This window comes from Sinocyclocheilus grahami, unplaced genomic scaffold, assembly GCF_001515645.1.
Source record: "Sinocyclocheilus grahami isolate Dianchi unplaced genomic scaffold, SAMN03320097.WGS_v1.1 scaffold966.1, whole genome shotgun sequence".
Taxonomy (NCBI): Eukaryota; Metazoa; Chordata; class Actinopteri; order Cypriniformes; family Cyprinidae; genus Sinocyclocheilus; species Sinocyclocheilus grahami.
In genome coordinates, this window is record NW_015506145.1 from 295,600 (window position 1) to 310,645 (window position 15,046).

General features: G+C 37.5%; 1 protein-coding gene across 1 annotated transcript in view; it reads left to right on the forward strand.

Moving 5' to 3' along the window:
- Positions 1-15,046, forward strand: part of LOC107564851 (voltage-dependent T-type calcium channel subunit alpha-1G-like) — a 77,063-nt gene that overhangs the window by 30,453 nt on the left and 31,564 nt on the right. Inside the window, exons 5-10 of the mRNA XM_016250023.1 lie at positions 250-327; positions 1,245-1,536; positions 2,933-3,025; positions 11,520-12,336; positions 13,039-13,421; positions 14,321-14,698. Coding sequence (XP_016105509.1) covers positions 250-327; positions 1,245-1,536; positions 2,933-3,025; positions 11,520-12,336; positions 13,039-13,421; positions 14,321-14,698 — 2,041 coding nt within the window. The remainder of the gene's footprint in view (positions 1-249; positions 328-1,244; positions 1,537-2,932; positions 3,026-11,519; positions 12,337-13,038; positions 13,422-14,320; positions 14,699-15,046) is intronic.

The following is a 15,046-nucleotide window of genomic DNA, read 5'->3' on the forward strand; positions in this document are numbered from 1 at the left end:
ATATATATATATATATATATATATATAAAATTTATTTTTACTTATTTATTTTATATATAAATATAATATAAATACATATACATTATATATAAATGTATTTATAGAAATGAATAATAAAAATGAACCAGTAAGTGTGTAATAAATTCTCTTCTTTCTGCTGCAATTAATTTTCAACCGTGAATCAATTCTTTTTGTTTACTATTTATCACTGTAAACCCCACAGCTATCATTGCACTTGAGAGCATGAAGTACACCCCATGGATTCATGGCCTGGCTAACACAGCAAGTTGAAGGAATCCACTGCCTCACAGAGATTGGCTTGCAGCGGTGATTATGTAACATTAAGACGGTCTTAAACTGTTAAATTGCTGTTTTAAGAAATAAATATTTCAAGGGACAGGGTTCTTTGGAAGGCTAGGATTTGTCCCAATGGGTAATTGAAGATACTTGTGCAGCTAATTCGCCATGGCACTTTCTCTCTGAGGTGAATTTGTGTTGACAGACGGCCCAATTATCCAGTGTCAGAGCCAAACGCCATTAAAGCTAGGCCTTGCTCAATCGCATTTCTTCTGGAGATAGTTACCGCTGATCTTGCTGCAGCCTGACTGATGCTTAAATGGGTGTTTGCCCAACCCTAGGAGAAGCTAAGGCTGAGCAGAGAGCACTGAGGTCTTCTTTGGTTGAGCTATTGCTCAGTGCACAATTGATTTGCACTCATTTGCATGAGTTGTCTGAACTTTGTGTTTGTGCATTGCATACATTTTCGTTCTTTCTTGGCACACAAAAGGTGAATTTTTGAAAAATATCCTGGCTACTCTGCACTTCAGTGACAGCAAATGAGGAATAGGACTTTCAAGCTGCAAAATGAGAGAAAAAGTAATAAAAGAACCATAAAAGGGGTCCATATGACTCATTCCAAGTCTTCTAAAGCATACATAAGCCTTGTGTGAGGAATGCACTGAATTTTTTGTTTTTCATTAACAAATCTTCTGACGTACATATTTTCAGTTACCAGGTTAACCCCATTCACATAACCTGTTTGAATGATTCACTCACAAGTTCAGTTTACTGACTGAGTCTGCCCTGATCCAGTGATCCAGTCTGGAAAATTTGGTCTGATTATCACATTAAGTGGAAGGCTATAGTTTGATACTTTTGTGTGCTTTTGCATTCTTTTGTGCCATTTTTGAAGCTTGAAAGCCTCACTATTTTAAGAAGTAATTCTTATTTTATCCTTTGTACAGGCCTACCAGTCTAGACCTGCACAACTACTACCACACAGAAAACGATGATGAAAACCCATTTATCTGTTCTCAACCACGGGAGAATGGCGTGCGTCTGTGCACCTCCATCCCTACGCTCCACGAAGAGGGCCGGCAGTGCCAGCTGGACATGGCATCTTACAATAGCACAGACAACACCACCTGCGTCAACTGGAACAAGTATTACACCAACTGCTCTGCCGGAGAGGCCAATCCCTTCAAAGGGGCCATAAACTTTGACAACATTGGTTATGCCTGGATTGCCATCTTTCAGGTCAGTTGTATGTCTTCTTTTATTGCTGATTCTGTGAAGACTTATACCAAGACCTATAAAAATACTTACAATGCCTTAGAATGACAGTTTACATTCCTACGTGTTATATAACAACGGTATATATATATATATATATATTATGCATGCTCATTTCTCATATTTTTACATTTATATTACCACTTTCATCATCTAACGCTTAATCTTTAAAAATGCTAATAATTTAATAACACTACTCTAAAAAATTATGCGGTTTTACATACTGTACATTGAAATGTTGTGATGCCTAAATTCACTTGTAGCATTTAAATGTTATTTATTTATTTAATTGATTGATTTATTTACAAAATAGAAAAATTATTTTAATATTGGCCATAAGATGATGTTAATTTATGTATATATATAAAAAATAGGTTATCCCTACTAGGTGCATCCGTGCATTTTACTGTAAAGATATGACTTTACACCAAAATTCTGATGAAACTGATCCAAACTAATACTAAAATTACTATCATGAACCCAAATGTGCTTACCTCAGTTTCCCTGCCCATTCAGTGATATCTTAAATACTTGACAATGTGTTTAAATAACAAAGCCCATTTGTCCTGGGATTTTGGATTAGCCTTTTTAGAGTCTGGCATGCATGGAGACAATTGCAGGGATCAGCGGGCTCTATTAATTCCTATTCTGTGTTCTTTTATCACAAAAAGGGTGATAAGGTTTTAATTCTTCTGTGTCTGACAATATTGGCCTAATGGTTTTGATCTCAAATTGAATTAAACTTGAACTTTTCATATGCTTACAACACACCAAAATGCATTTCTATTACATATTTAGGAGACTGTTATGTACTGAACTGCAGAATGGCACGATGACTTAATCCTTTTGTAACCGATCAATTCTGTGGCTAGGCGCTTAATTTTTAGTGTCTAAAAATGAATTAGCTGTCTGACAGCCCTTCATCCTGCTGGCACACCCAATTGCCCTGTAAATAGCAAGCAAAATGTCTTTCCTTTCCGGTTTTGCCTTTCTCCATTTCTCCCTAATCTGTGACAGATTAATCAAAGGGATTGAAGAGTGCATGCTGGGTAGGGTGTCGTCCTTGAGCACACGATATCTGTACTGTCTACCTCATCATGCATGCTTGAGTACAGAACCAAAAACTGATCATAGAAGCATATAATCAAAGATTACTTATGCTTTTAGTTTACATGTCTGTCACTGTATTGAAATTAGTACCGGTATGTTTTTTTCAAGCTTTGTATTGATGTCGTTATCTAGGATGCAAGAGTTTCCTAAAATAGTTTTATATAAAAATAATGCCTTATATAAACTGTCTCTTATGTGAATAAGAGAAATAAGCTGCACTGAATCCCTCTCCTTTTGTTCTTTCCTGTAGGTTATTACTCTGGAGGGCTGGGTGGACATCATGTACTTTGTTATGGATGCTCACTCCTTCTACAATTTCATCTACTTCATCCTCCTGATAATAGTGAGTGGCTTTGGGCTGAGCTGGGCAGACCTGGACACGTTTATGAGAGCATTACCTGAACCGTCACCGACCAGACAGACTACCTTATACTGGCTCTGATGTGTCAGACAGGCTTAGACAGCTCACAAGACAAAGACAAGAGAATCATATTTTAAATATTTTTGAAATGACCATGTTTTTTAAAAAACAGTTGCAATGTCAATAACAATAACATACTCATGATCATGTTTTGTTTAGCCTAGGAAATGGATTATTGTCAAGATGTTTTAAATATGTCCAGGAAATGCATTTAGGGGTATTTAAAGGGATAGTTCAGCCAAAAATCTAAATTCTGTCATAATTTTCTGTCATAGTTGACAGATGTAAACTTCATTGTCACACAGATTCATATATAATGTTGGATATACAGTATATCATATCCATATTTATCCGTATATGTACATTATACTCATGTGAAGTGATATATACTTTATAGCAAATCTCAACTGCTTGACTTTTATTTTCGTTGCAGAATATAACTATATTATCACCCAGCTCTTTATATAAAGTTGTATAAGCATGTGTATTTACAGCATGTCTCAAAGGCTTGATTGCTTATATCGTCGAAAATGTAAGCTACTGTATATTATTATACCCAGCTCTAATCTGCTAAATTTGACTATAAATCATGAAGATATTAAAATATTATAAACATCGACATCATGACTTTCTGTAAAGCTGCTTCGAAACAATGTCTATTGTGAAAATCACTATACAAGTAAATTTGACTTAAAGGGTTAGTTGACTCAAAAATGAAAATTAGCCCATGAAGTACTCACCCTCAAGGCATCCTAGGTGTATATGACTTTCTTCTTTCAGACTAATCCAATTGGAGTTATATAAAAAATTGTCTTTGATTTTCCAAGCGGTTTAATGGCACTCAGCGGGTGTTGCAGTGCTTCAGTCCGAAAGAAGTTAAATAAAGCGCATCCATTCATAATATAAAGTATCTCACATGACTCTGGGGGGTGAACAAAGACCTCCTGTAGTGAATCGATGCGTTTTTGTAAGAAAAATATCCATATCCAAAACGTAATAATCACTTTAATCTAGCTTGCGCCAACAGTTGTACACTGGAAGCAGTTCCGGGCAGATGACGCATGAGGTCGGCGTTGCGCATAAGCGCCGCTCAGAAGGGACAAATGCGGAAGCGCAGAGGAGAGATCAAAACAATGGTCACGAATTAGAAGTACAAATCGAGGGTTTGTAAAGAAGAATGTTAGAGGATTTCGATATAAGCCAAGAGGAGACTGGTTTTCCTTTGCTAAAGTAAGGAAATTTTGCTTAATTTGCTCCTGTTAACAAACGTTGGTTGCGCAACGCCGACATCTTATGTCATCCTCCCGGAGCTGCTTTCTTGTACAACTGTTGGCGCAAATTAGATTAAAGGGGGTCCCATTATGCTCTTTTACAAAGTCTTGATTTTGTTTTGGGGTGTACTAGAACAGGCTCGCATACTAGGTTGTTCGAAAAACTCATGTTTCAAATATTTTACATTATTACCACACCTCTCTCCCCAGTCTGGCATGAACGGCTCGAATAGTTCCTGTATCAAATGAAGGCCTGCCTTCTGAAATACGAAATGTGCTGTGATTGGTTAGCTGGGCCAGTGTGTGTTGTGATTGGCACTACTCGGCGCCTGGTCGGAAATGTCACGCACCTTACCATAGCCGCCTGCGAGCTTCAGTGTAAATCAAAATCAAATCAATTTGAGCACGATTTAAACCCGGATGATTGTAACCACTCTAAGGTCGTCTGCCTTGGGAAAGCTAGCGTGTCTCCGACATAGTGATAACACTCGTTGCCTTCTCTAGTGCAGCTTAACCAGGTCTTGTCCCATTCGTCGATATTTGTGATATCACACATCCCGGAAAATATGCATTGTAGTCCAAACGAGTCGTTTTTGAAAAGTGATTTCTGTTAAATAAAATCAATCTTTTTGAAGTGGACTTTGAGCTTTGTAACTTTGCAGAATTTTTTTATGCTCAAACAGCAAGATTACAGACTAACTAAAGTTGAAAAAGCATAATAGGACCCCTTTAAAGTGATTATTACGTTTTAAATATAGATATTTTTCTTACAAAAACGCATCGATTCGCTACAGGAGGCCTTTGTTCACCCCCGGAGCCGTGTGAGACACTTTTTATTATGAATGGATGCACTTTATTTCACTTCTTTTGGACTGATGCACTGCAATACATGACTGCCATTAAACAGCTTGGAAGATCAAAGACAATTTTTAATATAACTCCGATTGGATTCGTCTGAAAGAAGAAAGTCATATACATCTAGGATGCCTTGAGGGTGAGTAATTCATGGGCTAATTTAAATTTTTGGGTGAACTAACCCTTTAAGTTGACTTGATTTACTCAATGTCATGTCTTTCGAAACCTGTATGACTTTCTTCTGTGGAACACACAAGAAGATATTTTGAAGAATATTGTTAATAAAAAACTGTTCGACTTTCATTGTATGTACAAAAAAAAAAAAACATTTCTCAAAATATTTTCTTTTGTGTTACACAGAAGAAAGTTAAGTCATACAGGTTTGGAATGATGTGATGGTGAGTAAATAATGACCGAACTTTCCCTTTAAATGTGGCATTGTTCTGAACTTCCAATCTGTTAATTTCAAATCCTATTAGTACAGAAAATAACCATCGATTGTATGCTTGCTATTTTTATCATGCCATCTTTTCTTGTTGTTACAGTAACAATGTTGTTAATGAGCAGTGAAGCTCTCTCTGTTCATGGTCTACTCCACTCCCTCCACTGTTTTTCAGGTGGGCTCATTCTTCATGATCAACCTTTGCCTAGTTGTCATAGCGACACAGTTCTCTGAGACCAAGCAACGGGAGAGTCAGCTTATGAAGGAGCAGATTGAAATGTTGTGATGCCTAAATTCACTTGTAGCATTTAAATTTTATTTATTTATTTAATTGATTGATTTATTTACAAAATAGAAAAATTATTTTAATATTGGCCATAAGATGATGTTAATTTATGTATAAATATAAAAAATAGGTTATCCCTACTAGGTGCATCCGTGCATTTTACTGTAAAGATATGACTTTACACCAAAATTCTGATGAAACTGATCCAAACTAATACTAAAATTACTATCATGAACCCAAATGTGCTTACCTCAGTTTCCCTGCCCATTCAGTGATATCTTAAATACTTGACAATGTGTTTAAATAACAAAGCCCATTTGTCCTGGGATTTTGGATTAGCCTTTTTAGAGTCTGGCATGCATGGAGACAATTGCAGGGATCAGCGGGCTCTATTAATTCCTATTCTGTGTTCTTTTATCACAAAAAGGGTGATAAGGTTTTAATTCTTCTGTGTCTGACAATATTGGCCTAATGGTTTTGATCTCAAATTGAATTAAACTTGAACTTTTCATATGCTTACAACACACCAAAATGCATTTCTATTACATATTTAGGAGACTGTTATGTACTGAACTGCAGAATGGCACGATGACTTAATCCTTTTGTAACCGATCAATTCTGTGGCTAGGCGCTTAATTTTTAGTGTCTAAAAATGAATTAGCTGTCTGACAGCCCTTCATCCTGCTGGCACACCCAATTGCCCTGTAAATAGCAAGCAAAATGTCTTTCCTTTCCGGTTTTGCCTTTCTCCATTTCTCCCTAATCTGTGACAGATTAATCAAAGGGATTGAAGAGTGCATGCTGGGTAGGGTGTCGTCCTTGAGCACACGATATCTGTACTGTCTACCTCATCATGCATGCTTGAGTACAGAACCAAAAACTGATCATAGAAGCATATAATCAAAGATTACTTATGCTTTTAGTTTACATGTCTGTCACTGTATTGAAATTAGTACCGGTATGTTTTTTTCAAGCTTTGTATTGATGTCGTTATCTAGAATGCAAGAGTTTCCTAAAATAGTTTTATATAAAAATAATGCCTTATATAAACTGTCTCTTATGTGAATAAGAGAAATAAGCTGCACTGAATCCCTCTCCTTTTGTTCTTTCCTGTAGGTTATTACTCTGGAGGGCTGGGTGGACATCATGTACTTTGTTATGGATGCTCACTCCTTCTACAATTTCATCTACTTCATCCTCCTGATAATAGTGAGTGGCTTTGGGCTGAGCTGGGCAGACCTGGACACGTTTATGAGAGCATTACCTGAACCGTCACCGACCAGACAGACTACCTTATACTGGCTCTGATGTGTCAGACAGGCTTAGACAGCTCACAAGACAAAGACAAGAGAATCATATTTTAAATATTTTTGAAATGACCATGTTTTTTAAAAAACAGTTGCAATGTCAATAACATACTGTGAATCATGTTTTGTTTAGCCTAGGAAATGGATTATTGTCAAGATGTTTTAAATATGTCCAGGAAATGCATTTAGGGGTATTTAAAGGGATAGTTCAGCCAAAAATCTAAATTCTGTCATAATTTTCTGTCATAGTTGACAGATGTAAACTTCATTGTCACACAGATTCATATATAATGTTGGATATACAGTATATCATATCCATATTTATCCGTATATGTACATTATACTCATGTGAAGTGATATATACTTTATAGCAAATCTCAACTGCTTGACTTTTATTTTCGTTGCAGAATATAACTATATTATCACCCAGCTCTTTATATAAAGTTGTATAAGCATGTGTATTTACAGCATGTCTCAAAGGCTTGATTGCTTATATCGTCGAAAATGTAAGCTACTGTATATTATTATACCCAGCTCTAATCTGCTAAATTTGACTATAAATCATGAAGATATTAAAATATTATAAACATCGACATCATGACTTTCTGTAAAGCTGCTTCGAAACAATGTCTATTGTGAAAATCACTATACAAGTAAATTTGACTTAAAGGGTTAGTTGACTCAAAAATGAAAATTAGCCCATGAAGTACTCACCCTCAAGGCATCCTAGGTGTATATGACTTTCTTCTTTCAGACTAATCCAATTGGAGTTATATAAAAAATTGTCTTTGATTTTCCAAGCGGTTTAATGGCACTCAGCGGGTGTTGCAGTGCTTCAGTCCGAAAGAAGTTAAATAAAGCGCATCCATTCATAATATAAAGTATCTCACATGACTCTGGGGGGTGAACAAAGACCTCCTGTAGTGAATCGATGCGTTTTTGTAAGAAAAATATCCATATCCAAAACGTAATAATCACTTTAATCTAGCTTGCGCCAACAGTTGTACACTGGAAGCAGTTCCGGGCAGATGACGCATGAGGTCGGCGTTGCGCATGCGCCGCTCAGAAGGGACAAATGCGGAAGCGCAGAGGAGAGATCAAAACAATGGTCACGAATTAGAAGTACAAATCGAGGGTTTGTAAAGAAGAATGTTAGAGGATTTCGATATAAGCCAAGAGGAGACTGGTTTTCCTTTGCTAAAGTAAGGAAATTTTGCTTAATTTGCTCCTGTTAACAAACGTTGGTTGCGCAACGCCGACATCTTATGTCATCCTCCCGGAGCTGCTTTCTTGTACAACTGTTGGCGCAAATTAGATTAAAGGGGGTCCCATTATGCTCTTTTACAAAGTCTTGATTTTGTTTTGGGGTGTACTAGAACAGGCTCGCATACTAGGTTGTTCGAAAAACTCATGTTTCAAATATTTTACATTATTACCACACCTCTCTCCCCAGTCTGGCATGAACGGCTCGAATAGTTCCTGTATCAAATGAAGGCCTGCCTTCTGAAATACGAAATGTGCTGTGATTGGTTAGCTGGGCCAGTGTGTGACCCAAAAATGAAAATTAGGCTGTGTTTTACTCACCCCAGAGCCATCCTAGGTGTATATGACTTTCTTCTTTCAGACGAATCCAATCGGAGTTATATTAAAAATTGTCTTTGATCTTTCAAGATGTTTAATGCCACTCAGCGGGTGTTGCATGCATCAGTCCAAAAAGAAGTTAAATAAAAAGCGCCCATCCATTTTTAAAAAAGTGTCTCACACGGCTCCGGGGGGTGAACAAAGACCTCCTGTAGTGAATCGATGCGTTTTTGTAAGAAAAATATCCATATCCAAAACGTAATAATCACTTTAATCTAGCTTGCGCCAACAGTTGTACACTGGAAGCAGTTCCGGGCAGATGACGCATGAGGTCGGCGTTGCGCATGCGCCGCTCAGAAGGGACAAATGCGGAAGCGCAGAGGAGAGATCAAAACAATGGTCACGAATTAGAAGTACAAATCGAGGGTTTGTAAAGAAGAATGTTAGAGGATTTCGATATAAGCCAAGAGGAGACTGGTTTTCCTTTGCTAAAGTAAGGAAATTTTGCTTAATTTGCTCCTGTTAACAAACGTTGGTTGCGCAACGCCGACATCTTATGTCATCCTCCCGGAGCTGCTTTCTTGTACAACTGTTGGCGCAAATTAGATTAAAGGGGGTCCCATTATGCTCTTTTACAAAGTCTTGATTTTGTTTTGGGGTGTACTAGAACAGGCTCGCATACTAGGTTGTTCGAAAAACACATTTTTCAAATATTTTACATTATTACAACACCTCTCTCCCCAGTCTGGCATGAACGGCTCGAATAGTTCCTGTATCAAATGAAGGCCTGCCTTCTGAAATACGAAATGTGCTGTGATTGGTTAGCTGGGCCAGTGTGTGTTGTGATTGGCACTACTCGGCGCCTGGTCGGAAATGTCACGCACCTTACCATAGCCGCCTGCGGGTGTTGCATGCATCAGTCCAAAAGAAGTTAAATAAAACTTAACGCCAACAGTTGTACACGGAAGCAGTTCCGGGCGGATGACGTATGGAGGTCGGCTTTACGCATGCGCCGCTCAAAAGTGACGAACGCGGAAGCGCAGGGGAGAGATCAAAACAAAACAACGGTCACTTATTAGAAGTACAAAGTGAGGATTTGTAAAGAAGAATGTTAGAGGATTTCGATATAAGCCAAGAGGAGACTGGTTTTCCTTTGCTAAAGTAAGGAAATTTTGCTTAATTTGCTCCTGTTAACAAACGTTGGTTGCGCAACGCCGACATCTTATGTCATCCTCCCGGAGCTGCTTTCTTGTACAACTGTTGGCGCAAATTAGATTAAAGGGGGTCCCATTATGCTCTTTTACAAAGTCTTGATTTTGTTTTGGGGTGTACTAGAACAGGCTCGCATACTAGGTTGTTCGAAAAACACATTTTTCAAATATTTTACATTATTACAACACCTCTCTCCCCAGTCTGGCATGAACGGCTCGAATAGTTCCTGTATCAAATGAAGGCCTGCCTTCTGAAATACGAAATGTGCTGTGATTGGTTAGCTGGGCCAGTGTGTGTTGTGATTGGCACTACTCGGCGCCTGGTCGGAAATGTCACGCACCTTACCATAGCCGCCTGCGAGCTTCAGTGTAAATCAAAATCAAATCAATTTGAGCACGATTTAAACCCGGATGATTGTAACCACTCTAAGGTCGTCTGCCTTGGGAAAGCTAGCGTGTCTCCGACATAGTGATAACACTCGTTGCCTTCTCTAGTGCAGCTTAACCATTTCTTGTCCCATTCGTCGATATTTGTGATATCACACATCCCGGAAAATATGCATTGTAGTCCAAACGAGTCGTTTTTGAAAAGTGATTTCTGTTAAATAAAATCAATCTTTTTGAAGTGGACTTTGAGCTTTGTAACTTTGCAGAATTTTTTTATGCTCAAACAGCAAGATTACAGACTAACTAAAGTTGAAAAAGCATAATAGGACCCCTTTAAAGTGATTATTACGTTTTAAATATAGATATTTTTCTTACAAAAACGCATCGATTCGCTACAGGAGGCCTTTGTTCACCCCCGGAGCCGTGTGAGACACTTTTTATTATGAATGGATGCACTTTATTTCACTTCTTTTGGACTGATGCACTGCAATACATGACTGCCATTAAACAGCTTGGAAGATCAAAGACAATTTTTAATATAACTCCGATTGGATTCGTCTGAAAGAAGAAAGTCATATACATCTAGGATGCCTTGAGGGTGAGTAATTCATGGGCTAATTTAAATTTTTGGGTGAACTAACCCTTTAAGTTGACTTGATTTACTCAATGTCATGTCTTTCGAAACCTGTATGACTTTCTTCTGTGGAACACACAAGAAGATATTTTGAAGAATATTGTTAATAAAAAACTGTTCGACTTTCATTGTATGTACAAAAAAAAAAAAACATTTCTCAAAATATTTTCTTTTGTGTTACACAGAAGAAAGTTAAGTCATACAGGTTTGGAATGATGTGATGGTGAGTAAATAATGACCGAACTTTCCCTTTAAATGTGGCATTGTTCTGAACTTCCAATCTGTTAATTTCAAATCCTATTAGTACAGAAAATAACCATCGATTGTATGCTTGCTATTTTTATCATGCCATCTTTTCTTGTTGTTACAGTAACAATGTTGTTAATGAGCAGTGAAGCTCTCTCTGTTCATGGTCTACTCCACTCCCTCCACTGTTTTTCAGGTGGGCTCATTCTTCATGATCAACCTTTGCCTAGTTGTCATAGCGACACAGTTCTCTGAGACCAAGCAACGGGAGAGTCAGCTTATGAAGGAGCAGAGAGTGCGCTCCAGGTCCAATGCCAGCACCCTAAATAGCTTCTCTGAGCCAGGAAGCTGCTACGACGAGCTCCTCAAGTACCTAGTTCACATCATCCGCAAAGGCACCAGGCAAATCGGCCACCTCATCCGGGCCGCCGGGCGCCGTGCAGGCCTGCGGATCTGTGCTTCTCCGCCACTGGAACCACCGGCCACGAAAAGACGGCATCAGAAGCAGCGCCAGGGATCCATCCGTCCCGTCATGCACCATCATCATCATCTCCACCATCACTACCATCTGGGCAATGGGAGTGTCCGAACCGACGGGGGCAGAGAGGGGGACAACCAGAGTTCCCAAAGTGCCAATGTCAACAACTCTGGGCATCTCATGCTACCTGTCATTGTCCCTCAGCAGGAGCCCTTTTGTGGGTCTCTGGGCCCCAGTGGTGCAGAATCAGTGCATAGTGTTTATCAGACTGCGGGTCACCTTGAGCCTCTGCGCTGCAGCCCCTCACCTTCTCCCATGGTGTTTCAGGCATACAAGAGGAACTCAGTGCCATTTGCGGCTCCAGTACATAAGAACTACCCTACGTTACAGTCATCTCTGGCCTTAGAGCAGCTCAGACAGAGAATCCTGGAGCCAGGAGGAGGCAGTTGCACTGCTAGTGTCCTTACCAACTTAAACATCCCCCCAACTCCCATCAACACCTCACAGTGCCTGGTGGAGACACAAGGTCCTCCTGGTAAATGGATTTTGAATTAGTTACTTGAGCTGAAATTCAAAAATTCATGAAATTCAACAGCTGGATGTGTGAAGCACAAGAGTTGAGAGTAGGGCTGGGCAGTATAAACAAAATTAGTAATTTTATATATTTTTATGTTGTGTTTTGTTCATACCATCACGGTTACACAATGTATTATAGTTGCTTTTGCTAGAAATTCAACCCTGAAATATCGATTCGATAATTTAGATAGAGACTTATATACTAATAAAGTGAAATAATTAGATTTTTTTTCATAATTTAAAAAAAAAAATGTCATAACAAATGAATAAATGTATTACATTCTTAAAATATTAAAATAGATTAAAGCATTTTTTTATTCAAATAATTGAAATTTACTTTAAAAATGGAAAAACTTTTCAACTGAAAAAAAACTTTACAAACACACATTGTTACTTACTCATACTTACTATTACAGTACACCTTACAATTAAAATGGTAGTTTTTAAAAATAAAAATTTTATAGATAGATAAAGAATTATTTTATTATATTTATTTTATTTATACATACTGTGCGAACTGTACACTATAATAAAATAAGTTTTGCTTTTGTAAAATTTCATTTACTTCGACATAGTAGCTTAATATTGGAAAACAAATTTAAAAAAGAGACAGAAATAGACATTTGTCTATGCATCATGTGCTTTTTCTTATACATTTCAGGCAAGATCATCTTTAAGGATGCGCTCATGAATTGCAGTGGCACAAACTTAGACACAACTTTGACCTTTGACCCTGAGACCTGTCCGTATTGCGCCAAAGCGATGGCCAACGACTCTGAGGGAGTGGATGGGAATGAGACGGCAGACTCTGACAGTGAGGGCGTGTATGAGTTCACACAGGATGCCCATTATCGGGACAGCAGAGATCCCAACAGGAAGAAGAGGCTGTTTGCATTAGGAGCTCGGGCAGCAAAGGTGGTCCATTTCTGGAGGCTGGTGTGCGACACATTCCGTAAGATTGTGGATAGCAAGTACTTTGGACGAGGAATAATGATCGCCATTCTCATTAACACACTCAGCATGGGCATCGAGTACCATGAACAGGTTAGTGCACGTCTCTATGCTGTTCTCACTGATTTGATATCTGCAAACACTCATTTATAAGATAAAATTGTTTTTGCCTCAGAGTTAAAAAAGAAAAAGAAAAAAAGGTCATTTTAACTATATCTCAGTTTATTTCCACATACTTGTGTCTTTATATCTCACAATGTGCTTTTATACCTCAAAATTACTGCTCCTTTATTTCTAGTAATTATTATTTTTATATCTCACAATTGCGAAGATTTCTCGTAATTGCAACTTTATATTATTTTCACAATTATGTATTTACTTGTAATTGTGCCTGTACAATTGTGACTTCAGACACTACTGTTCAAAAAGTTTGGGGTCAGTAAGATATATTTTTAAAAGGAATGAATGCTTTTATTAAACAAGGATGCATTTAATTGATCAAAAGCGACAGTAAAGACATTTAAATTAAAATGTTACAAAAGATATTAGATTTTTTTTCATAATTTAAAAAAAAAAATGTCATAACAAATGAATAAATGTATTACATTCTTAAAATATTAAAATAGATTAAAGCATTTTTTTATTCAAATAATTGAAATTTACTTTAAAAATGGAAAAACTTTTCAACTGAAAAAAAACTTTACAAACACACATTGTTACTTACTCATACTTACTATTACAGTACACCTTACAATTAAAATGGTAGTTTTTAAAAATAAAAATTTTATAGATAGATAAAGAATTATTTTATTATATTTATTTTATTTATACATACTGTGCGAACTGTACACTATAATAAAATAAGTTTTGCTTTTGTAAAATTTCATTTACTTCGACATAGTAGCTTAATATTGGAAAACAAATTTAAAAAAGAGACAGAAATAGACATTTGTCTATGCATCATGTGCTTTTTCTTATACATTTCAGGCAAGATCATCTTTAAGGATGCGCTCATGAATTGCAGTGGCACAAACTTAGACACAACTTTGACCTTTGACCCTGAGACCTGTCCGTATTGCGCCAAAGCGATGGCCAACGACTCTGAGGGAGTGGATGGGAATGAGATGGCAGACTCTGACAGTGAGGGCGTGTATGAGTTCACACAGGATGCCCATTATCGGGACAGCAGAGATCCCAACAGGAAGAAGAGGCTGTTTGCATTAGGAGCTCGGGCAGCAAAGGTGGTCCATTTCTGGAGGCTGGTGTGCGACACATTCCGTAAGATTGTGGATAGCAAGTACTTTGGACGAGGAATAATGATCGCCATTCTCATTAACACACTCAGCATGGGCATCGAGTACCATGAACAGGTTAGTGCACGTCTCTATGCTGTTCTCACTGATTTGATATCTGCAAACACTCATTTATAAGATAAAATTGTTTTTGCCTCAGAGTTAAAAAAAGAAAAAGAAAAAAAGGTCATTTTAACTATATCTCAGTTTATTTCCACATAATTGTGTCTTTATATCTCACAATGTGCTTTTATACCTCAAAATTACTGCTCCTTTATTTCTAGTAATTATTATTTTTATATCTCACAATTGCGAAGATTTCTCGTAATTGCAACTTTATATTATTTTCACAATTATGTATTTACTTGTAATTGTGCCTGTACAATTGTGACTTCAGACACTACTGTTCAAAAAGTTTGGGGTCAG